The sequence below is a fragment of the Dendropsophus ebraccatus genome, chromosome 15 (assembly GCF_027789765.1).
Source record: "Dendropsophus ebraccatus isolate aDenEbr1 chromosome 15, aDenEbr1.pat, whole genome shotgun sequence".
Classification (NCBI taxonomy): Eukaryota; Metazoa; Chordata; class Amphibia; order Anura; family Hylidae; genus Dendropsophus; species Dendropsophus ebraccatus.
In genome coordinates this window covers 66,858,057-66,883,787 of record NC_091468.1, presented here as the reverse complement: position 1 = coordinate 66,883,787, position 25,731 = coordinate 66,858,057, and the positions used below count along the sequence as shown (strand labels likewise).

General features: G+C 43.0%; 1 protein-coding gene across 1 annotated transcript in view; it reads left to right on the top strand.

The window, feature by feature from the left end:
• Window positions 1–23,407, top strand: part of STRN (striatin) — an 80,298-nt gene extending 56,891 nt beyond the window's left edge. Inside the window, exons 9-18 of the mRNA XM_069954143.1 lie at window positions 4,983–5,126; window positions 8,765–8,901; window positions 9,967–10,142; window positions 12,773–12,820; window positions 14,643–14,764; window positions 15,617–15,784; window positions 17,557–17,697; window positions 20,538–20,639; window positions 22,428–22,514; window positions 23,202–23,407. Coding sequence (XP_069810244.1) covers window positions 4,983–5,126; window positions 8,765–8,901; window positions 9,967–10,142; window positions 12,773–12,820; window positions 14,643–14,764; window positions 15,617–15,784; window positions 17,557–17,697; window positions 20,538–20,639; window positions 22,428–22,514; window positions 23,202–23,371 — 1,295 coding nt within the window. The 3' untranslated portion in view covers window positions 23,372–23,407. The remainder of the gene's footprint in view (window positions 1–4,982; window positions 5,127–8,764; window positions 8,902–9,966; window positions 10,143–12,772; window positions 12,821–14,642; window positions 14,765–15,616; window positions 15,785–17,556; window positions 17,698–20,537; window positions 20,640–22,427; window positions 22,515–23,201) is intronic.
• The last annotated feature ends 2,324 nt before the right edge of the window (window positions 23,408–25,731 follow it).

Here is a 25,731-nt window from a genome sequence, read left to right as displayed (position 1 = left end):
AACCCAGCACATTCACTCCCCGGCCCTATCACTGATGCTGCTCTGTCTGTAAATGGAGGTCTATGAGACCACTTTGCCGCTCAGAGCAGGTGGCCGGGAGTGGATCTCGCTGCTGCCACCTACTGACAGGCATGTCAATTCTTTGAGTGAAGACGCGCGAGCACTCATTCACACTACAGAATAGACACTGAGATTCCTTGTTGTACATTTATAGTAGAGTATGATTTAAAACAGAGGTGGCAGCAGAGAGCACTGTGTGAGAATACACCACTTCCTGCAGGACATGCAGCAGCAGCTAAGTACTGGAAGACATGATATTTTTAAAGAGAAGCAATTTACAAATCTAAATAACTTTCTGACACACTCAGTGGTGGTCTCCTCTGCACCTGGACCCTCGGTGATCAGAACTCTTTAGCGTTTTATCACACGTCCCAGCGTTGACCTGACCATTAGACTTTGAGGTGTTTCACCTTCAGAGACGTGTTGTAAACTCTTGTGTTTTAAGGGCAATTAACATAAATACCAAAGAGTTAATCATTCCCATTGCTTCGTGGCCAGGAGGAACTTATCATATTTTATTTAAGCGAACATTAAATGCTAAAGGCTTTATCTGCCTCAATGACTAACAGGCAAAGATTTAATAATTTAACTTGACAAAATGAGACGTCTCTTTGCTGTCAGGGTTTAGGACTATAAAAAGCGAGAAGTACTTCTGATTTCTAATGAATATAGGGGGGTGGGCTGTGTTAGTATCACTGTCTGCTCTCCTACGGCTCTACAGCATGATGCCTGCAGAGCGGCCCAGCGTGATACATTGCTGGTGTAACACGGACAGGGAATAATACATTATATGGCTGCTGTCTCACTATGTCATTTTTGAGCCAAATGTAATACTGGATTCAAAAGGAATGGAAACTATAAAGGGTGGCCTTATACTTCCCTCCTGCTGGATCTATTTTTGGCTTTGACTTAAAGGGGTACTCCGGCAAAAATATTTTTCTTTCAAATCAACTGGTCTCAGAAAGTTATTCAGATCTGTTATTTTACTATTATTTAATAAAAAGTCTTCAGTTTTCCAGTACTTATCAGCTGCTGTATGCTCTGCAGAAGGGGTCTTTCCAGTCTGACACAGCGCTCTCTGCTACCACCTCTGTCCATGTCAGGAACTGTCCAAAGCAATAAAAAATCCCCATAGAAAACATTTCCTGCTCTGGACATTTTCTGACATGGACAGAGGTGGCAGCAGAGAGCGCTGTGTCATGGTGGAAAGAATACACCACTTCCTGCAGGACATACAGCAGCTGCTAAGTGCCGGAAGACTGGCAATTTTTACAAATCAACATAACTTTCTGAAATCAGTTGATTTGAAAGGGGGAAAAAAAAACTGAAGTACCCCTTAAATTGCAGTGATGACTTCAAAACATAGTTAGTTTCATGGTATTTCATAGAAGTGTCCTGGAAGGCCCCGAAGAAAAAAAAATATAAAATAAGCACTGAAATCTCATTATGAGTGCTAAGAAAAAATATCGCTTACTGTATCCAGGTCCAGTCTCCTGAAGGTAGCTATATAACAGCTATACTTAACTGTATACAGGTAAAAAAAAAAACACAAACACCATTATGTATCCCAAAATAGTTCAATAAAACTACATCAAATTTTAAAATTACTACAGTGGTCCCTCAACATACGATATTAAATGGTTCCAGGACGACCATTGTATGTTGAGACCAAAACTGTGGAAAACTGGTAATTGGTTCTAAATCCCCCAAAATGAGAAAAAAAATGAAAATTTAAAGGAAAATAAGGCGCTAACTAATATGGATACAGCAAGTCCTTACATATAACAGTCAGAAAGAGCTACAGGAGGGGGGATTTACGAAGTGTGCGCCAGGGAGAATGTGCAGACTTGTCTCCCTGGCTTACGCCTCCCATACGCCCAGTTTGCTGGATGGGCGGGCTGGCTGAGCTTTTTCTTGGGGGGGGCCTCCTCCCCCGCCTCATTTATTAAGATTTACGCCTGCTCGCAGGTATAAATCATGATGCAAATCTACACCTGCAGGTGTAGATTTGGTATGCCGGGCGCAGATTAGTGTGACCGGCCAGCCGGATTCACTGAGAGGCGTACGCCTCTTAGTGAATCCTGCCTGGGAAAAGGGGGTGGGGCTTAATATAAGACCGGCATACTTGTACGCTGGTCTTCGTTAATCCCCCCGAGAGACTCTAAATTTCTTTCTGTGTAGAGGACTGGAGCTTTTTCGGGTCCTGTACAGATCACACAGGTTTCCAGAAAAATAAAATGAAGCCGCCCACACCTGGTGCCCAAAGGTGCAACTCATCCTGGCACAGGTAAAGAGCAGCACAGGACATGTAGTATCACACTGTACTGTAGGGAGTAGATGCCAGATACACACAGCAGTACAGGACATGTAGTATTACACTATACTGCAGAGAGGAGATACTAGTCACACAGCAGTACAGGACATGTAGTATCACACTATACTGTAGAGAGGAGATACCAGACACACAGCTGTACAGGACATGTAGTATCACACTGTACTGTAGGGAGGAGATACCAGACACACACAGCAGTACAGGACATGTAGTATTACACTATACTGCAGAGAGGAGATACTAGTCACACAGCAGTACAGGACATGTAGTATCACACTATACTGCAGAGAGGAGATACTAGTCACACAGCAGTACAGGACATGTAGTATCACACTATACTGTAGAGAGGAGATACCAGACACACACAGCAGTACAGGACATGTAGTATCACACTATACTGTAGGGAGGAGATACCAGACACACAGCAGTACAGGACATGTAGTATCACACTATACTGTAGGGAGGAGATACCAGACACACAGCAGTACAGGGCATGTAGTATCACACTATACTGTAGGGAGGAGATACCAGACACACACAGCAGTACAGGACATGTAGTATCACACTGTACTGTAGGGAGGAGATACCAGACACACACAGCAGTACAGGACATGTAGTATCACACTATACAATAGAGAGGAGATACTAGACACACACAGCATTACAGGACATGTAGTATCAAGCTGTACTATACACAGGATAAACTAGACAGCCAACCAGTGCAGGCACTGGCAGGTCCAGTCTCCTGAAGGCAGCTATATAACTACTATACTTACTGTATCCAGGTCCAGTCTCCTGAAGGCAGCTATATAACAGCTATACTTACTGTATCCAGGTCCAGTCTCCTGAAGGCTGCTATTTAACAGCTATACTTACTGTATCCAGGTCCAGTCTCCTGAAGGTAGCTATATAACAGCTATACTTACTGTATACAGGTCCAGTCACCTGAAGGCCGCTATATAACAGCTATACTTACTATATCCAGGTGCAGTCTCCTGAAGGCTGCTATATAACAGCTATACTTACTGTATCCAGGTGCAGTCTCCTGAAGGCAGCTATATAACAGCTATACTTACTGTATCCAGGTCCAGTCTCCTGAAGGCCGCTATATAACAGCTATACTTACTATATCCAGGTCCAGTCTCCTGAAGGCTGCTATATAACAGCTATACTTACTGTATCCAGGTCCAGTCTCCTGAAGGCTGCTATATAACAGCTATACTTACTGTATCCAGGTCCAGTCTCCTGAAGGCAGCTATATAACAGCTATACTTACTGTATCCAGTCTCCTGAAGGTTTTTAGTCTTGTGCTGGTTGAGAAAAAAAGACTAAACATATGATGTCCCGGCCAGTACAGTGTGTCCCGGCTCAATGTGTCCATCAATCACATGACTGCCTTCTCTGTGAGCTCACATGACCTGGGATACACAGGACTTCCTGTGTTTAGTCTCTTTAAAAAAAAAAAAGTCTAATAAAAACAAAAAAAAAAGTAAATTGCAAATATGCTTTACATCACAACATCTCCTGCTAATTTAGTTTTCAAAGTTATAGCGACAGTGAGCCAGGATTTTTTTTTTAATGCCCCCCATTCTTACTTATCTCCTTGGCTTCCACACACATTCGGCCACTCCGCTACCCAGTGTACGACCACTTCCGCGGTCCAAGATGTGATGTCACTGCCGCACTCGACCATTCAGCAGCTGTCAATGGCTGGCTGTCAATCATACCAGGGAGAAGGCAGCGAGACATGTTGCTGCCTGAGACGGAGTTATTTGGGTCTTTTTGAATCCCTATATATTTCTTTGTAGTGCTCCCCCGGCGGCTCTGCACATTAGTTCGGCTCCAGTCAGGTCTTACAATTCGGGCTCAGTTCTTTGTAGTGCTCCCCCGGCGGCTCTGCACATTAGTTAGGCCCCAGTCAGGTCTTACATTTAGGGCTTTGTCTCTTGCAGACTGGTGCGTGTTTATAAATGAAATCTTTGCCTGTGATGACATCATATGGAAAGGCTTATTTGGTTATTGGCATCATATAGAGTAAAGCAGGTGTGCTGATCTAGGAAATGTCTTAGACCGGTGGTCAGACCTTTCCATTTCTTAAAGAACGTTTTATCCCTAAACTCATAACAGGAAAAACCTCAGAAGAAATGTCTCAGCCTGTGTCCCACATAAAACAATCAAAACAGGGATGTGGGAGCATATTGGAGAAAGGCACAGGTAAGTGTCACCATGGTGCGAGGACGTAGGCGATGGAACCCTGCCTCCATTCTGATTGGCTGCCGTTGATGTTTTCCATTCTGTATGACATGGATCTGCATTTACCTTGGCTTGTAATAGTAATGGACCCCTGAAGTTTTGCCTTGGAATGAATACATCTCATTTTTTTTATTTTATTTTATATTTCAAAGCTCCACATGCTTAGAATTATTTTGCTCAGCTAAAAGTCTTGGCTTTGACTTGACACTAGTTCTCTTGATGTAGTGATGATGTAATCATTGGATGCTTGTAAATATTTTATGATCCTTGTTTTGTTTTTTTTCCCCCTTTTTTTTTTTCTTTTTCCCCTCCTTTTTGTTTTCTTTGTTGCGGTTAGGGCCAAACAGATCGAAGCTTCAGGATATGCTGGCTAATCTTCGAGACGTCGATGAACTTCCATCATTACAGCCCTCTGTGGTGTCGTCTTCAAGACCTGCAAGCTCCCGACTCAGTGAGCAGGAAGTAAACCGAACGGATGAAGGTGAGCGCCTGAACATTGCAGACAGGCATCTGTGTTATTATTATTTCCCTGTGTTATTTCTCAATGTATGGACATCTATGGCATGGTTTCTTGTGCTTGCGTGCATTGGATGGGATTTTATCTACTGACAATTTCAGGTCAATAGCACTTTTAAAAACAAAATTTTACTTAGAAATATGTTGACATGTTTAATAATTATTTCACCCCTGTCAGTAATCATGAATACTGATCTGTGCGGTGCTAGTTCTAGGAGAAGAGTTGGTAGGTAAGTATAGTGACATAGGAGAAGGTTTGGTAGGTAAGGATAGTGATATAGGAGAAGGGTTGGTAGGTAAGGATAGTGATATAGGAGAAGGGTTGGTAGGTAAGGATAGTGACATAGGAGAAGGGTTGGTAGGTAAGGATAGTGACATAGGAGAAGGTTTGGTAGGTAAGGATAGTGACATAGGAGAAGGTTTGGTAGGTAAGGATAGTGACATAGGAGAAGGTTTGGTAGGTAAGGATAGTGATATAGGAGAAGGGTTGGTAGGTAAGGATAGTGATATAGGAGAAGGGTTGGTAGGTAAGGATAGTGATATAGGAGAAGGGTTGGTAGGTAAGGATAGTGACATAGGAGAAGGGTTGGTAGGTAAGGATAGTGACATAGGAGAAGGTTTGGTAGGTAAGGATAGTGACATAGGAGAGGGATTGGTAGGTAAGGATAGTGACATAGGAGAAGGGTTGGTAGGTAAGGATAGTGACATAGGAGAAGGGTTGGTAGGTAAGGATAGTGACATAGGAGAAGGTTTGGTAGGTAAGGATAGTGACATAGGAGAAGGGTTGGTAGGTAAGGATAGTGACATAGGAGAAGGGTTGGTAGGTAAGGGTAGTGACATAGGAAAAGGTTTGGTAGGTAAGGATAGTGACATAGGAGAAGGGTTGGTGGGTAAGGATAGTGACATAGGAGAAGGTTTGGTGGGTAAGGATATACACATAGGAGAAGGGTTGGTAGGTAAGGATAGTGACATAAGAGAAGGTTTGGTAGGTAAGGATAGTGACATAGGAGAAGGGTTGGTAGGTAAGGATAGTGACATAGGAGAAGGGTTGGTAGGTAAGGATAGTGACATAAGAGAAGGTTTGGTAGGTAAGGATAGTGACATAGGAGAAGGGTTGGTAGGTAAGGATAGTGACATAAGAGAAGGTTTGGTAGGTAAGGATAGTGACATAGGAGAAGGGTTGGTAGGTAAGGATAGTGACATAGGAGAAGGGTTGGTAGGTAAGGTTTGTCTGTTTGCAGATGACACAATAGTGTGCAATAGGGTTGATATTCCTGGAGGTGTCTAATATGGAAAATGATCTATCATTATTAGATCAGTGGTCCAAACAGTGGAAACAGTGCAGTTTAAAGGTTCCAAATGGGAAAAAATGCACTTGGGGAGCAGGAGGAATCTTCTGTCAGAGTATCATATCAGCTCTGTATTAGTGAAGACTTCAGAAGAGGACGACTTTAGGGGAAGGGATTTCAGGAAAGACTTAAGAATTGGAGTCCATATTGTCTGGAGGAAAGAATGGAAAAGGGGGAACATGCTTGAAACCGTTAACTGTGGTAAAGGACTAAAGGTTTAATAGGGAAGTGTTGTTAATAAAAGAAAAAAACGAAAACTGAACTCCAAAACAAGGGTCCATATCTAGCCGGCTGCCTTTTAACTCTGTGCGGCTCCAGGTGCTGGTAAAAGCTGGATCCAGTCCTGGGAAACTAGGGGAATTTTACCAGGACTGCATCCAGCTTTTCCCGACACCCGGGGAGGAACGGCACGGAGTTGAAAGGCAGACTGCCATATCGGTTTGAATATCACACCTAGTATCAGCTTCTGAAATGCCGTAGACCTGTGTGGAAGCAGTTCAGGCAGATTTGTAGTGCTGGACATCTGTATTTTCTTAGATTGTGGCACTATACGTCACATTAATATGAGGTTTCCGCCTTCTATCTGGATGTAGAAGTGACTGCTGCTGCACAATAGGATATCCCATTAAAACTGCAGTAAGACAATACAGAGTCCGGGCTTGCTCTGATAGGTTACAGTGCACACCCGATCCCTCGCCTACAGCTGCATACAGAGATAATAGTAATTTGTGCTAGTAAAGTTTCAGGCTTTGAGGATGTGACTAGTAGGAGGTAGGAGATGTCGCTGCTTGTGGCTGAGCCGCTCTCGTGATTCAACGGACTCCTCCACACGCTGCAAGAAGCCAGTTTCCAAGCAACAACCTTCCATACATTTTCCTTCTCTTCTCATCTTAATCTAAGCATCTGTCACATTTGTTGTGGCTGTCGCTGTATTGCAGAATCTTTTTCAAGGAGCTTCAAAAGAAAAAAATTAATACAGGAGCATTTTCGCATATGGAATCTGTTAACGTCTTGATACGTTGCAGATTGTGACCAGGTTCCTCTACATTTGTCTGCTGTCGCTTTAAGGACCCCCAATCTGACAGCTTGTGTTGTATCAGTGACCCTGCTGCGTTAGCTTCATGTTTTACAGCTGGTCTATTATATATTCAATGTCGGAGAAAACCTGTGAAATTCCGTGTTCAGATATTTTTTTTTTTTTTGCTCCTGAATATGCAGCAGCTGTGCAGTCTCTGTCTTGTGAGCTCAGACCTTTGCTGGCTTTCTGGGACAGGAAGTAGTTTTATAACAGCTATTTCTTATTACCTTATCTGCTGTCGGGAGGTTAAAGGGGTACTCCGATGAAATATTTTTCTTTCAAATCAACTGGATTCAGAAAGCTATTTGTATTTAACTTCTAATTAAAAATCCCCCCCCTTACCAGTACTTATCTGCTTTATGTCCTGCAGGAAGTGGTGTATTCTCTCCAGTCGGACACAGTGCTCTCTGCTGCCACCTCTGTCCATGTCAGGAACTGTCCAGAGTAGCAGCAAATTCCCATAGAAAACCTCTCCTGCTCTGGGCAGTTCCTGACATGGACAGAGGTGGCAGCAGAGAGCACTGTGTCAGACTGGAAAGAATACACCACTTCCTGCAGGACATACAGCAGCTGACAATTACTGGAACACTTGAGCTTTTTAAATAGAAACAAATTATAAATCTGTATAACTTTCTGAAACCAGTTGATTTGAAAGAAAATATATTTTCGTTTGTGTCCCTGTTACGAGCGCTCATAGTTACTGTGCGGAGCGCAGCTCAATATGCAGGTGTACTGAGCTGCAGCAGGGGCCCGGACAGCTGGCCTCCGCGGTCCACGTTCACACCGCGGTCCGCCAGTTGAGGACCTCTGTTATAGAGCCTTTAACCTAGTTCATACAATATATAACAGGGATGGGAAATCTTCGGCCCTCCAGCTGCTGCAAAACTACAATTCCCATCCCATTGACTGTCCAGACATATTGGGAATTGTAGATGTGCAACAGCTGGAGGCCCGAAGATTTCCCATCCCTCTTATATAAGGTTACCAGCCATTGTTTTATAAAGAAGCTGAAAAACTAAAAGCTCGAAAGTGTCGTTACATAGAAATATGTACATTTAAAATCTTATAAGACGCATGGCCTTGATCCCTTCTCATAGTTAATATTGACATAGAAGGATTTTTGTATCAGTAAATATAAGTATTTCCTTACCAGAAACTCTTTACTCTTTTCTGCAGTTGAAGCATTAACGTTTCCGCCATCATCTGGAAAGTCTTTCATCATGGGAGCGGATGAGGCATTGGAAAATGAACTAGGACTGGGAGAGCTGGCTGGACTTACAGTGGCCAATGAGGCCGACTCTTTGACATATGATGTAAGTTGTCATGATGGTCTTCGAGGGCCAGACTGATATATACTGTGGTATCATTTATCATTGTTTCAGCAGCATAGATGCTCTGACACAGGGGTGGTCACAGCTAGTCAGGAGACTGGATGTGGCCCACGGGCAAAACAATGCCCAGGTCTGTTCTAGATGAACAATAACTTGTGTTTAAACTTTCACAAGGGTGGAACCCACCCGACCCCCCAATAGAGCCTTAATACTTACCTCCTCCTGCCGGTCTCGACATTGCGAAATTGCTGCCCGCTCGTCTGCGCCTCTAATATGCAAATCAGAAGAGATGAGTCTGTTGTCCATAGGAAATCAGGCATTGGACTCCCCTCTTCTAATTTGCATTTTGGGCACACAGATGTGCTGCCTGCAATTTCTCTGTGGCGGGGACCGGCCTGAAGGTGTTAAGTATTGGGGCTCTATTGGGAATTTGAGTGGGTTCTGCCCCAGGCGCAGGGGTGACAGGTTCCCTTAAAGTAATTTATGTGGACTAGTACTACGGGTGCTGCTTCTTTTCTCTCCCCCTGTTCTTATCACAGACAAAGTCTGCTTTATAAAGGAATGTTTCCATTCCAATCATTGTCATTCCCTTCCAGCCCATGTCAGTTCATAATGGTTGTATGAAATTAGAAAAACATGGTTGATTTCTTCTATGGGATGTGTCTGGTAAAGCATAGGCATACCAGCGGTCCTTCCTTATGGCCCCTATACACATTAGACATGTGTCGGCAGATTTCAGTCAGTCTGGCCAACTATTTTGGGGGGATATGAATGCCTCCTCATTCCAACCCAGCAGATTATGTTGGAGGGATGAGAGGCAGGCATGTTGGATTTCAGGTGTGTGTAGGGACTGGGAGACATTGCTGTCACATAATATAAGCTACATAATATAAGAAAAATTTCTGGCTTCCTTAGGAAAACATTATATTACAGCCAGAGTATGAAAAAAATGAATTGCCCTGCTCTTCCTTCTGTTATTTGCCACATTTACGGCTTTGTGGTCGCATGTCTGTATGTTGTTCTTAATGGTTTCCGTTTCCGTCACAGATCGCAAACAACAAGGACGCACTTAGAAAAACCTGGAATCCTAAGTATACTCTTAGAAGTCACTTTGATGGAATACGGGGACTTGCATTCCACCCAGCAGAGCCTGTTCTCATAACCGCCTCAGAAGATCATACATTAAAAATGTGGAATCTGCAGAAGACTGCTCCTGCAAAAAAGTACGGCTCTCATTGTCCTTTAGATATAGTTTACATTTACATACATGCCTTACATTGTCTACCACCTATTAGAATGCAGGGCAGATGAATAGTCAGACATTGGTTCCCCTTGCAATAGGTGCTGGTCGGCAGGAGACCCCTGACAAGCCACATATCGCTAGGCCATTTGCTATTTGAAAATTCCTAGTCCGGATTTCACCATCTTCCTTTAAAGATTTAGATTTCATCATGCCCATGCTTTACCATCATACCTAAAGGCGTATTCCAGTGATTTTTTTTTTTCTTTCAAATCAAATGGTGACAGAAACTTATATAGATTTGTAATTTACTTCTAAATAAAAATATCAGGTCTTCCAGTACTTATCAGCTGCTGTATATCCTGCAGGAAGTGGTGTATTCTTTCCAGTCTGACACAGTGCTCTCTGCTGCCACCTCAGTCTATGTCAGGAACTGTCCAGAGCAGTACAGCTTTTCTATGGGGATTTGTTAGTGCTCTGGACAGTTCCTGACATGGACAGAGGTGGCAGCAGAGAGCACTGGAAAGAATACATCTGCAGAGCATACAGCAGCTGGTAAGTACTGGATTTTTTTAAGTAATTCATAAATCTGTATAACTTTCTGACACCAGTTGATTTAAAAACAATTGTTCTCCCTCATTACTGCACTCCATTTGGTCGGTTTCATGATTTATACGTTTGGTGGGACATAGACTGCAATAGACTATATACCAACAACATGTGTTTGCAAAACAGGACAAATATAGTCAATAGACAACTTATATCTGAATATTTTTTAAGGGTATCCCTACACAGCGGTAACAGGCTGGAAATGGGGCCTAATATGAAGCTGTTTGTATTAATATATGGAAATTATTATAGTTGCCTTCAATGCATCCATAATACTCGCCCCAGACATGGAATTTCTAATATCCAGCACTATTCTTTATATGTCCATGTGTAATGGAGTCATTGGAACTAGTCCATTCTGCAATTGCTGAGTCAGTGGATTCCAGGAGGCCTGAGTGTTGTACGTGGGGCAGCGGGCACTGCTGATGGTAAAGCGATGGAGGTGGTCTTCAATCTTCTGCTCCGTCCCTTAATTTTAGAAGGACAGACCCCCGTCAGACTATAGGAAACAAATGCCAGTGGACCTGCGTCCAGCTAATGGAACGTCGCTCAGAAGGTGGTCCAGTGTTCTTATATAGCGTTGGCGCCCGTGATCTGTCAGTACTTACAGCAGCTGTGGATGTTTTGGAGCTCACAGTATAATACGGAAGCCTTGCGTCTCCTTGGCAGGAGAATCTGACAGTCTACTGTACATCGTCACTGCTTAGAAAGTCAATAACATCGACTAAAAAAAGTCTTAATGGATGTTAATAGATATCCAGAGCAGCAAGTCGTGTAAAACGCTTCCAGGCATTGATTATCCTGATCTTAAGCAAAACCCTGGGAGTTAATTCTGTCTACTATTGTAAGCCAATGGCAGCAGCAGCTTAGTAGCCGCTTGGCTCTTGTTAAATATGTAACAAGCAATATGGTGAAGCTATCGATTGCACAGTAACTGAGGGATGGCTGGGACTTAAGAATCCGACCCGCTACGAGAGATGTCATCCAAGGACGGATGGAAGCTGCTGCTGTCCTCTTATAGTTCATCAGTTCTAATGCAGCAGTGTCGCGCTATGGGGGCCAACATGTAATGGGGGCCAATATGATCCCTCATGTAGTGACCATTGGTGGCATATCGATAGAATTTGACCCAGATTTTTCAAACTGGTTTAAAAGTTAAACTGAAACCACACCTAGTTTTAGACCTAACTTAAAAGAGAAGTCCATTGTCGGACATTTTTTTTCTCAAAGAGCCAGGGAGGAGGTGACTGAACATAAAATGCCCCTACCTCCCTGGCTTTAGCGCCGGGGTCCGCTGTCCCCCGCTCTGGTTCCCAGCCCATGTTTCATTTTAGGCCACACCCCTTGTTATTATACCACGCCCCTTTCCATTTTTCTTATCTGATTCACATCCATAGCTGTCAGCTATAGCGGGGAGTGTCCCTTATACCTCTGTGGGCTCATCTGTGCCACAGTTAGACAGGAATAGGACACTAACAGTATTTTGTGCTTCAATTCTACAGCACGGACACATTTTATTAATTTACTTGCTTCTATATACAAGCTTGGATTACAAGCACCCGTGTTCCCAGAACACATTGTGCTCGTAATCTAAGTTTTCGCTGCATCTGGCTTCACGTATTCCCATAGTAACACATCTTACTGCTGAATGCTTTGGCGTTGGCTAGTTGTGACCCATGTACCAAACCGTCCACTAACTCCAATGGTGATAGCAGCTGATGGACTCTCAGCAAGCGCCCAGAAACCAAGGCCGCTTACCCTTACCCTTGATGCATTGAGAACGTATATAGTGCAAAGTGCAGCCCAGACAGATAACAATAATGTAGCTGATGCATTAGACTATATATATATATATATATATATATATATATATATATATATATATATATATATATATATATATATATATATATATATATATATAGTGTGTGTGTGTGTCTTCATTCTGTGTTATCGCTTGCTATAGTCATGAAATTCTCATAAAACTTTTGTCTTCATTTGTAGGAGTGCGTCTCTTGATGTGGAACCGATATACACATTCAGAGCACACAGGTAATATACGTGCCCCAGTCACTGGTGGGCTTTAACTCGCTCAGTATTTTATATGTGTAAACGTTATCCTAGGTGTATTTCTGTGGGGTTATTATTACAACACATAACCACTGTTAGTCAAAAGGAACATGTCCTATTGTAAATGCAGTCTAATCTTCCAGCATCATGTTATACAGCACATTAATGTATAGTTTAAAGTGTAACGTTTTTTTTTTTTTGTTTTTTTTTTACAGAAATCAGTAGTATAAACGATTTTAAGAAACTCTATAAAAGGTTTTATTAGGCAAAAAAGCCTCTTTCTGTACTCAATAGGCACTTTTCAAGCCTCCCCCCTCACTTCTTATCTGTGCAGTATAAGGCAAACCCGTCTTCGTTACAGAGAAGCCAGTGAAGGCTGGTTCTGCTGGGTCCATTATATCCTATGGAGAGGGAGGGGCCGAGGGAGATGAGAGCATATAGAGGAGACATGAAGGTCAGCTGTTTATAGACTGTCTGGGCACATAAAACGCTGGATTCAGGGGTCAAAAAGGTCAGTGCTTATCTAGGAACTTGCTGAGAGAAGATTGCAGGGTGTTGTGCTGTGCAGGACTGCTCTGTGTTCACTCACTCCTCTCAGCCCCTCCCCTCTCCATAGAGCAGAATGGACACAGAAATCGTGCTTCTTCTCAATCGAGGAGGGGGGGGGGACTAGGAAGACAGCTTTTTCAGTACAGATGGAAACTCTTTTGCTAAATAAAACCTATTACAGAGTTTCTTAAAATCGCTTGTTCTACAGATATTTATTTTTTCAAAAAAATTACCCTGAAATGTCAGTTACGCTTTAAGGCAAAAAAGGAATTTGTAATTTTATTCATTACGGGGGCTTAGGAATCCAGTAAGCAGTCTGATTAATTGATTGACAGCTATATCTCTCTATATGTAAAGTTTTATACAGAGAAGGCTGTCAGTCACTAAGACCGCCCACTGGACTCGAAAACTTAAAATGTGTAGGGGTCTAAATCAGCACATTACACATTATACTGAATCTTTTCCGAGAGAACTATATATCGTCCTGCTCTATAACATGCCGCCTGAAGCTCAGACTGCTTATTTCCTTTATAGCGTAACTAAAAAGGGAATATGTGACACTCACTTTAGTGTCCCATCAAGCAGATACATTTTTACGTTTCCAGAGCTGATAGACTATGAGCCGAAACGCGTCCTTTCTCGATGTACCTGCTTGATGGGATACTAAGTAAACAAGCATAAACAAACTTTGGTGAGTGCTGGGATACTTCAGCGATCACATCAGACAGCTGGTCATCCCACTCTCAAGCTCTCCCATCCAGCCACTGCTGTATCTTCTGGCCACCACCTCCTCCAGAATGATTGGCAGCCAAAGGAGGCAGGGTGGCCGGAGAGCAGGATGCTGGATCAAACAGCAGAGCATTAGGTAAGTATGCACTGCATGTGTGATCTGGAAACTGACAGCACATCGGTGCATATCGGTGCTGTCTGTTTCCATGGCAGCATGAACCATAGGGGGGATCATTCATGTGGCCCAGCCGCCTAATTTTATTTTGCTGTGTAAAGGCATTGGGTATGAGCGCTGATCTGGCTAATCAGCACTCGTTTGCAGCTGCCCAAAAAAATGCTAATATTTTTGGGAGCTGGAAATTACATTTAATTTCCAAGCCTTTCTGTCACCAGCATTATGTGTAACACTAACATGTATATGAAGCATATATATGTAACACTATATGTAATGTGATGAGGTTCTTGTATATGTAGGGCTATCTATCTATCTATCTGTATATATAATATTTTTTTTTTCTTTTTTCAGGGGTCCTGTTCTGTGCGTGGTGATGAGTACTAACGGGGAGCAGTGTTACAGCGGAGGAACAGATGGTATCATCCAGAGCTGGAACACCCCAAATCCTAATGTGGATCCATATGATTCATATGGTATGTGGAGAAATGATAATACCAGGACTGGCAGACCATATACATGTTATCTGCCTGATTTGTTTCAGACTGGAGCCATAAGTGAAACCCATATAGCTGAGCACTGAATGGCATCCTGCAGCTTGAATTATAAGGCGTAGCGACTACAGAAGACAAACTAACCAGAATAAAAATACATATAATGCAGTTTAAAAAAGAAAAGTTCACCATGGCGTCCATAGCTTTCATAAGAAAAGGTTTCTTATGAGCGCCTCTTTTCGCTCTTGAGCCAACTTCTAAAGGTCCTATTAGACAAAGCAATTTTTAATGATAAACTATTGCAAACTAGATTGTTTATTGTTAACCTGAAATTGTACACTGTATTTCACAAAACATTAGTAAGTTATGATTTTTTTACTACAATCGTTTACTCCGTCTGATCCCAGCAAATGAAGGAGAGATGTGGAATTACACTGAGCGATTAGTGAACGAATGCGGAATAAGGGTGCAAACACACAGAATTTCTCGCTGCAAATTCACAGCGAAATCCGCTCCATATACCTGCCCATTCACTTCAATGGGCTGCGGATACGTCGTGTGTTTGTACCCTTACCGCGAACAATTATGATTTTGGTTTCTGCACCAAACGAACGATTTTTCATTAGTCGTTTGATCGTTGCCTGCATGTACACAAAATGATTGTTTAAATTTAAACAATATAATAATTCACACGATATAAGTTTAGCTATGACCACTTGTCATTGTGTAGGCGCTGGTGTACAATACCATACGACTTGTATTACACCGATGTTATTTACAAGGATTGGATTTTCTATAAGAAAGTGTTGATGTTTTCCTCCTCTCTCTCAATAGATCCTTCAGTCCTGCGAGGTGCGTTTGAAGGCCACACTGATGCTATATGGGGCTTGGTGTACAGCGCAGCTCACCAGCGTTTGTTGTCGGCCTCAGCAGATGGCACAATTAGAGTATGGAACGCATTAGAAGCCGCCCCTGCATTAAGCATATTTAATGATAACCAAGGTAATGGTGGTATTATGAGCAGAACGCGAAGATGCAGTGTTAGTGTTGTGCCTTATTCTATTGGTTATCTAGTAAGACGTATACACTGTGACTCTTATTGCAGAATGTTAATTATCCTGCCCCTATGGGGCATATTAATGTCAGATTAAAGCAATTTTTACTGTCTTACAAGACTTTAAGTATAGCAGTGTACACCTTACACAGTGCATTACTAGTGAATATTCTCTGAAAAATAATCAGTATGCAGTAATGGCTGTCTGCCCATCAGAATGCAAAGTAATGGACGCATAGAAGCAGAGCTGCAGCAGACACTTCTTATAGACGCCCAGTCCTTTACATGTATTACTAGATTTGGATATTGCGGTGTAGCTACTGTAATAGACTTGGCTATATTTAAAGTGACACGGTCACCCCCTTTTTGCATTCTGACATCTCTACACAGGTGTAAAGGGTAAATTTAGCGGTTTTCATACCTTATTTTATATCATACGTCATGGTGCTTGTTCAAGTTAAAAGAACTGCAGATTGTGTTAAGTGGGCGTGACCTCGCGGCATTAGCACCACTTAGCCTCGCCCACAGCACCACAGTTGGCCCAGCCCCCTCGCCGGCCATCGGAACAGGCTGGCTGAAAGGTCTAGACCCCACCCCCTTTACTGCGGCCAACCAATGGCCAATAGTGCCGTTGTGGGCGGTGCTAAGTGGCGCTAATCCCGCAAGGCCACGCCCACTTAATACAATCAGCAGTTGATAAAAGGACACTTTTTTACTTCAACAAGCACCATGACATATGATATGAAATAAGGTATGAAAAACGTTAAATTTACCCTTTACACCTGTGTAGAGATGTAAAAATGCACAAAGGGGGTGACAGTGTCACTTTTAAGTACAGTAATACCGTTAGCACTACTGACCATCTAATGTTGCTGACCCCACTGATATATCAGACTTGCAGTAGAATCCATGGTAAATATTCAGTTGTACTGTGGGGCACATGGAGTAGCTACCACCACTGCACTGCACATACAAGTCCTTAGGATACAAGACACTTATTACAGCCGTAGATTTTAGCTGCTTTATCTGTTCAGTACTATCTTAGGCCTCAGTCACACGTTTAGAGATTTTTAGGAACTGCGCTTTTAGTCCGCTAGCTAAATCCGTGATCCATTTAATACAATCGTGATTGCATCCGTTTTGACATCCATATCTGTATTTTTTTATTGATGTGCATCACATGACCACTTGTGTTCTCTGTTCAGGCATAGCAGAGCTGAGTGTATTGCCCCTTATTCCCCCCTCCCCCACCACCCTGGATGTAGTAGAGCCAAATGTGTCACACTGAAAGAAGCCTGCATGCACATAGGCACCTGAACTGGCATTGCTGTGGTAGTGTTTGACGGGGGTCAGTGAGGTGGGGAAGGTTCAGTGACACACTAGGCAGGAGTTTTAGCAGCACAGATCGTATTAATGTATGCATAGGATTCAATGTCCCCTAAAATTATGTGTGGGTGTGAATCCGCGATGCCCAACAACTTTGCGGGATGTGTGAATAAGGCCTTACTGTGCTTTCAGTGTTCAGTTTCTTTTTGTGGTAGGAAAGCCCCCATTCACCTATCAGAGAACTGACTGCCATGTACACAGACACCCAGTAAAGTGTATGCTGTGCCTTTTGCTTATTAAATACAGTGATGCCTGTGGGTGCAGGACGCCGCTCTTAAGTGTTTTTCATAATTGATGCTTGCAAGGGATTAATTTCATTTTCATCTTTCTCTAGAATTGGGAATCCCTTCCTCCGTGGACCTAGTAAGCAGCGACCCAGCTCACATGGTTTCGTCTTTTGATAGCGGACACACAAGTATTTTCAATATGGAAACACGGCAGAAAGTTCTAACATTAGAGTCTTGTATAGAAACAGGTATGTACTTCATCAGCACATGTCCCTGTAATTCTGTAACATCCAGAGGTCATACACATCACTTACACACACGTCTTTATGAATGTATATTCACATATTCCTTTAACCCTTAGGGGACACAGCCAGTTTTCATTTTTGCGTTTTCGTTTTTCCCTCCTCGTGTATATAAGGCCATAGCGCCTGCATTTTTCCACCTAGAGACCCAAATGAGCCCTTATTTTTTGCGCAACTAATTGTACTTTGCTATGGCAGATGTAATTTTTGCCTAAAATGTGCCGGGAAACCAGAAAAAAATTATATGTGTGGTGAAATTGAAAAAAAATAAATGTTTTTTTTTATTTGGGGGGGGGGGTTGTTTTTACTATGTTCGCCCTGGGGTAAAACTGACTCGTTATATATGTTCCTTAAGTTGTTACGATTACAACGATATGTAACATGTATAACTTATATTTGATTTGATGGCTTGTAAAAAATTAAAACCTTTTAAAGAAAATATATGTTCCTTAAAATCGCTCCATTCCCAGGCTTATAGCGCTTTTATCCTTTGGTCTATGGGTCTGTGTGAGGTGTCATTTTTTGCGCCATGATGTGATCTTTCTATCGGTACCTTGATTGCGCATATATGACTTTTTGATCGCTTTTTATTACAATTATTCTGGATTTGATGCGACCAAAAATGCGCAATTTTGCACTTTGGGATTTTTTTGTGCTGACGCCGTTTACCGTACGAGATCAGGAATGTGATTAATTAATAGTTTGGGCGATTACGTACGCGGCGATAGCAAACATGTTTGTTTATTAATTTATTTATTTATTTTTATTTATAAAATGGGGAAAGGGGGGTGATTCAGACTTTTATTAGGGGAGGGGATTTTGTGTTATTAAAAATACTTTTTTTCTTTTACTTTACACATATACTATAAGCCCCCCTGGGGTTAGGGTAATTACCCCCCTGGGGTTAGGGTTATTCCCCCTGGGGTTAGAGTTATTCTCCCCTGGGGGACTTCTAGTATATGCACTCTGATCTCTCATAGAGATCCATGCAGTATAGTTATACTGCATGAATCCATGAGATCGGTGTTCTATTACTTTTGGCTGCTGCAGCCAAAAGCAATAGAATGCCGAGCCGGGATCAGCGCCATTACGGAGCAGACCCCGGCCCGGGATGGATGCGGGGATCGCCCCCCCGCAATCGCGCCGCAGGGGGGCGATCCCCCCACTAGACCACCAGGTATGCATTTGAGCAAGTATTTAGAAGCAGCTGTCAACTTTGACAGCTGCTTCTAAGTACTTAATTAGCGGGCACGGCGATCGGACCGTGCCCGCTAATAGCCGCGATCCCGGGCTACATGCGGCACCCGGGATCGCAGCAGTTCAGAGGGGGGTCGCCGCGCGACCCCCCTCTGAACTCCCACAGCGGCACGAGGGAGTTAAACTGAAGAGAACAAAATTATCTGTGGTCCAGGCAGATGTCCTGAGCCTGCGCCTGCTTACCTTTTAATAGAATAAAATCTGTTATAATTCTAGAGCACTGTAGATAGTAAGGGGTCATTCACCGATTCCGTAAATACGGGCGATGAGCTATGGAACGGACTTCAGAGCTCCCGGCATCAATCATTCCTTATGATTCTGTGAGCTCTGAAACAGTTCAAAGGACAACTCAGGCGTTTTAGTTTTTTTTCCTTAATTAACACACATTACAAGGTTATATAACTTTCTAATGTATGTTTATTAGCTATCTCCTTATTACCAAGTCCTTGCGCATCACATGGCTTCCAGCTTGCTCAGCCCTGATTGGCTGAGCAGTCACGTAGCTGTGTACAATAATGCAAAGTTTTAAACCAAATTCCATTCCGTGCACAGACTGTAATGGCAGAACGTGTGAGGAGTGTGCCCTAAGGGACATTATTTCCTGGGGGGGAGAGGGGCTTCACAGCGATGGCAGAATCATGGTTTGAACCCATATGTTCTAGTCAGATGTTTAAACTTTACTGTGCTGCTACCAACCTGGGGCTTGTCAGGTCCTTTCCGGTCCCCGTTTCCTGGTCCTGTCTCCACACACAGGAAGTGTCTGCTCAGCTAGGCTTTGGCTGGGTGACAGACATTTCGACTCCATGAGTGGTAAAATAGCAGCGGCTTTAAACCACTGGGCAACCACTTTTAACGTTATTGATCTTTTACATACCTCCTCGCCAGTAAACAGGTTAATTGTGGGACCAAAAAAAGGACTAAAAGAATAATTTTTTAGCGCAAGTCCTTGTGTTTTAAAGGGGAACTATCAGCAGGTAAGACAACTGTAACCTGATAGCCCCCTAATGCGCAGGGGGCACCAAGGAGGAAGTTATGTGTCTCTTACCTCTAAACTGTTACCATGCAGTTAGTAGTTGAATCTACAGCCTGGAGCACCGTTAGGAGCGCTGTCCCTCCCCCATCACGTTGATCCGGCTCAGCTCAATGGGGGAGGAGCAGTACTTGTAATGTTGCTCCATATCGAGGATTACACTGTTAACAGCATGGGAACAGTGCAGAGACATATACCTTCCTCCTTGGTGCTCCCTGCGCTTTAGGGGCTATTGTCAGGTTAGATTTGTCTATTATTGATAATATGATAGTGTTTTGTTTTTGTCACCTTTTTATTTTTGCATATTTTGTGTCATGTGGTGTTCTGCATTTAGTGGATTTTGCGATGCAGCTAAGAACCCTGCATGAACCCAGACTAGGATTCTCCTCAACAAAGATATATGCAGCAGGGTAATGGAAGGAAAGGTTCTGAGCCGCTGGTACATATAAATACTGTGTATCTATGGAGACTAATATGCCTGACTTGCTTCTTCCTGTAGCTACGAGCTGCCAGATAAACCGAGTAATTAGCCATCCGACTCTTCCAATTACCATCACTGCTCATGAGGATCGGCACATCAAATTTTATGACAACAATACAGGTATGGACGGGACTGAAATGATTCTGTGCTGCTCAGCCTGGACTGAGAATATCTGGATGGCAGCTACAGCCTGTAATGCTGGGTGACGTTCACAATGATGGTTAGCAGGTGTCAGTGACGGTAAGACGTGGTAACAATGTACAGCAGCGATGACACTGATACACATGGATCATTACAGAGGCTGAGACCACTAGATGACGTCTGAAGTTCTCAGAAGCTTAACGTTTCCTTTCTTTCCTTTTTTCGTTGCAATGTTCTTTCCCTGTGCTACTTCTCTGCAATGTGAAAATATATTAGCACAGTGTATAGAAATAATGAGAAGAGATCCTGATGCAAAGACCCCTTGAAGCATTGCTCTGACTTATGTTACTTATACTTTACAATGCAAAAAAAAACTTAGATATCTATCTTATTATGGAATGTGTACAAAGCAAGAATCACAGCCTTAAATAGGCTTAAAGGTGAAGTCGGGCGAAATTTTTTATTAAAGTTATTGCCCCCCAAAAGTTATACAAATTACCAATATACACTTATTATGCTTTTTTCCCTGCACTTACTACTGCATCAAGGCTTCCTGGATAACATGGTGATGTCATGACCCGACTCCCAGAGCTGTGCGGGCTGTGGCTGCTGGAGAGGATGATGGCAGAGGGATGCTCAGTGTCCCCCCAGTGCCCTGTGTCCCTCAGTGTTCCCCTGCCATCATCCTCTCCAGCAGCCACAGCCCGCACAGCTCTGGGAGTCGGGTCATGACATCACCCTGTTACCCAGGAAGTGACATCACCCTGTTACCCAGGAAGTGACATCACCCTGTTACCCAGGAAGTGACATCACCCAGTTACCCAGGAAGTGACATCACCCAGTTACCCAGGAAGTGACATCACCCAGTTACCCAGGAAGTGACATCACCCAGTTACCCAGGAAGTGACATCACCCAGTTACCCAGGAAGTGACATCACCCTGTTACCCAGGAAGTGACATCACCCTGTTACCCAGGAAGTGACATCACCCTGTTACCCAGGAAGTGACATCACCCAGTTACCCAGGAAGTGACATCACCCAGTTACCCAGGAAGTGACATCACCCAGTTACCCAGGAAGTGACATCACCCTGTTACCCAGGAAGTGAGACCTTGATGCTGTAGTAAGTGCAGGGAAAAAAGCACTTTATAAGCATTTACCGTAATAAGTGTATATAGGTAATTTGTATAACTTTTTCAACAACGATCAGCCGAGGAAATGATCAGCTAATCATTGTGTTTTAACATGTTCAAAGATGATTGGCTGCCGGACATGCATCGATATTACATATAGCAATGTGCGTCCGGCAGTCAATGATTTGGCTGAGGAATGTGTAAAGTAAAATAATAACCTTTTATACTTACCTCTCCACGCTCCCTGCTGTCGTTGAAGCTTCTCCCCCATCTGAAACCATCTGTGCAGTGACAGGAGCTCAGCCAATCACTGGCCACGGCGCTTTCCCATCTCTGCCACTGATTGGCCTGTCACTTCAGAGAAGTCTTCAGCAGCGCCTGTAGGGAGGAGCTATAATGACATTGGGGGGAGCATGGAGAAGCAAAGTATATACAGCCAGGTCTGCACGGACATCCATAACTATATATACAGCCTTAGTTTCACGATCATCAAGAAGTCTAATAGGCTCAGTAAGTGAGTGTCGCCCTAGCAGAACATCGCTTGCTTACATTAAATGTCGGGCCATGTCATACGGCCCTTAGTATAGAAAATGTTTTATTTTCTTTTGCTAATATAATGTATTTCCCTCCTGCAGGAAAACTCATTCATTCAATGGTTGCACATTTAGATGCTGTAACAAGTTTAGCTGTTGATCCAAATGGATTGTACCTGATGTCTGGCAGTGAGTATTTCTACCTTGGTTATAGATGAACTTAATCTATGTGTGTGCATCACCGCTTATGGGAGGAATAATGAATAGCAACATAGTTATCAAAAGATCAATTGTGATGAGGCAGTATCACCTAAATACAGACATCTATAGTACATGTATGGATAGTTAGTGTAGCTGACAACTATGCCAAAGCTACGGTCAAACTGGGCCATGGCCTAGGAGCGTCTTGTCTGTCCTTTCCATGGGGACATCAGAAGTGGTGAACAGTGAAAGGTTGTATACCGACGCCTCTTTAAAGGGGTTATCCAGCGCTACAAAACATGGCCACTTTCTTCCAGAGACAGCACAGCTCTTGTCTCCAAGTCATTTGCAATTAAGCTCCATTCAGTTCAGTGGAACTTAGTTACAAAACCTGCACCCAAACAGGAGACGAGCAGTGCTGTCTCTGGAAGAAAGTGGCCATGTTTTTCTAACCCCTAAGTAAGTTACAAAACCTGCACCCGTTTTTGTAGTCATTTTAGAAAATCCCTTTAAGCTTGCAGGAACTACTTCAAGTGGGAGAACCAGAGGCTGACATGCCTATTTCCATCCATCAAGATGTCTCCTAGCGTGAAATAATATCTGGTTTTGATGATCAAATTGGAATAATGTGCAGTTTCTGCAACTTTCATTTATTTTTATTTATTTTTCTTACAGGTCACGATTGTTCAATACGCCTATGGAACTTGGAAAGCAAGACCTGCATACAGGAATTCACCGCCCACCGCAAGAAATTCGACGAGTCTATTCACGACGTGGCATTCCACCCATCCAAATGCTACATAGCCAGTGCAGGCGCAGACGCCCTCGCCAAAGTTTTTGTATGACACCATGCGTCCCCGTAGTTTTTAATTTCCCCCGAAGCAGCCACATTGAAAGCAGAGACGCGCTACTTATGAGCGAAGATTTGATTTAACCGGCCTTTTTTTTCTTTCCTTGTGTTCAATAATCAGGAAAAGATGCAAAAAAAAACAAACACAGAAAGCAATGTCGTGGGCTTAGTTTTGCAGGGTGCTGTTTTCTAAACTAAACTAATGGTTTGTTCAGGGTGCTGTGAACTGGACTGGTGCTTGGAGCCAGGATTCTGTCTTTCAAATGACCTCTGAGCTACAGTAGCAGCATTTTATTTTTGAGAGTGCACATTTGACCAGGCAGGCCTGGATCAAACTAGTCTCCGGTGTATTTTGCGGTTGTGGCAATTGGGACAAAATTAACAAACACAGCCAGTGGGACGGCGACTAACTACAATATAGGAAACACAGTACTCACCGCTCCCCTTTCTCACTTACAGCTCTCTCGCAAGCGTATTTGGTGGAAACCATGGACCTCTTACTTACCAGTTCTCATAGTGGAGCTGTTGAGCTGAGAAAGGAAGCGTTTCCCAGTCCATTGGGCCGCTAGTAACCAGTGAAGTCAGTGTAAGAAAAAAAAAAACAACAGCAACGAAGAACACACTTTCTCTTTTACCGCTTTGTTTAGTATCCGTTGTGTTGTGTTCTTGGAATGTACTTCTAGGTAAAATACCAAAATAAATTTCTAAAGGGTTAAATGTGTTGAATACATTAAAGGTCCATTGTAATATCACCGTTAGCATGGAAGACTTCTCGCCAACATAACAGCCGCGTGTCCTGGGTTTTTAGAGGCTTTTTTACCCTGACAGTGAGGTTCCCTAGAGCAACAAATTTGTATTGTCTTCGTGATTTTTTTTCTTTTTTTTTCTAATTATGAATATACAATGTCCTCGCGTAATCCTGAGCAACTCTGCTGCTTCTGTCTTGTAAATAAGTCTATTTAGTTTAATATTTGTCACCAGGCACATAAGAAATAACTTACCCCGTGCAAACGTTGGGCACATGATGCTGTTGTTGCATTGTGTACCTGGATGCATAAATCTAGACCTGCCACTAAAATATATTGCTGTCATTCAGCCATAATGTTGAAATGTACAAAGAGCAATGGCTATACTGCAGGGGTTGTCTAAGATTTAGTTAAAGGGGTTATTCAGTGCTACAAAAACATGGCCACTTTCTTCCAGAGACAGCACCGCTCTTGTCTACAGTTTGGGGCAGGTTTTGTAACTCGGTTCCATTAAAGTGAAGGGAGCTTAATTGCAAACAACTCATGATTTGGAGACCAGAGCGGTGCTGTCTCTGGAAGAAAGTGGCCATGTTTTTGAAGCACTGGATAACCCCTTTAAATCTTTGAAACAGCACCAAACTGTGGGCCATGTAAGGTATTGCAGCCCTATTCATGTTAACCAGTAGAGATGAGCGAACCTCAAACCCAAACACTCAGTATTTGATTACCCGTGGCTGAAGAAGCTGGGTGCGGCTCTATGGACTCTTGGAAAACATGGATACAATCTATAGGTGGCATGCATATTTTGCTGGCAGCCTTAAAGGGGTTATCCAACGCTACAAAAAAATGGCCACTTTCTTCCAGAGACAGCACCGCTTTTGTCTCCAGGTCAGGTGCGGTTTGCATTGAAGCTCCTTTCACTTTATTGAAATGAAGTTACAAAACCTGCAGCCAAACTGGAGACAAGAGCGGTGCTGTCGCTGCAAGAAAGTGGCCATGTTTTTTTAGCGCTGGATAACCCCTTTTAAGGCTGTATCCAACTCAGACAGCCACCAGTAATCAAATGCTTAGCGTTCAGGTTCAGCATGCTCAAGATTCTCTCATCTCTATTAACTTGGCATAGCTGCAGTAGCCAACACAGCCCATGGCCAAAGATGGCGCTGTTTGTGGGGGGGAAGATAGGCCCATTGACAGCCCTCTCGAACAGGTTGCTGGTTTAGTAGACTTCCAAGAATATATTTATTAAATCATTACGCATTAAGTCATGTTTGTTCTAAACCCAGATGAGACACACATAGGTCAGAGAGGATAAGTCTGTATGGAAGTGACCTAGAAGAGCCAATAGTTCTGCAATATATAAGTAATACCACCGCCTGCACTGTTCCTGCTGTTCCTCATTTTACTGACTGATCATGGTGAGACTGAACACAACCTATGGCCCTGGTATAACAATGCTCCTGGACTTTATACACACTGATCTCCTGTTGTTGCTAAGTCTTTCTCAAAGTGGCTTAGGGGGAAAAAACTTTTTTTTGTAAAAGTGGTATTTGTGCAAAGTACATTTAAATGGCTGCATATCTAAGAAAAGAAGACGAAACCAAGCGAACAG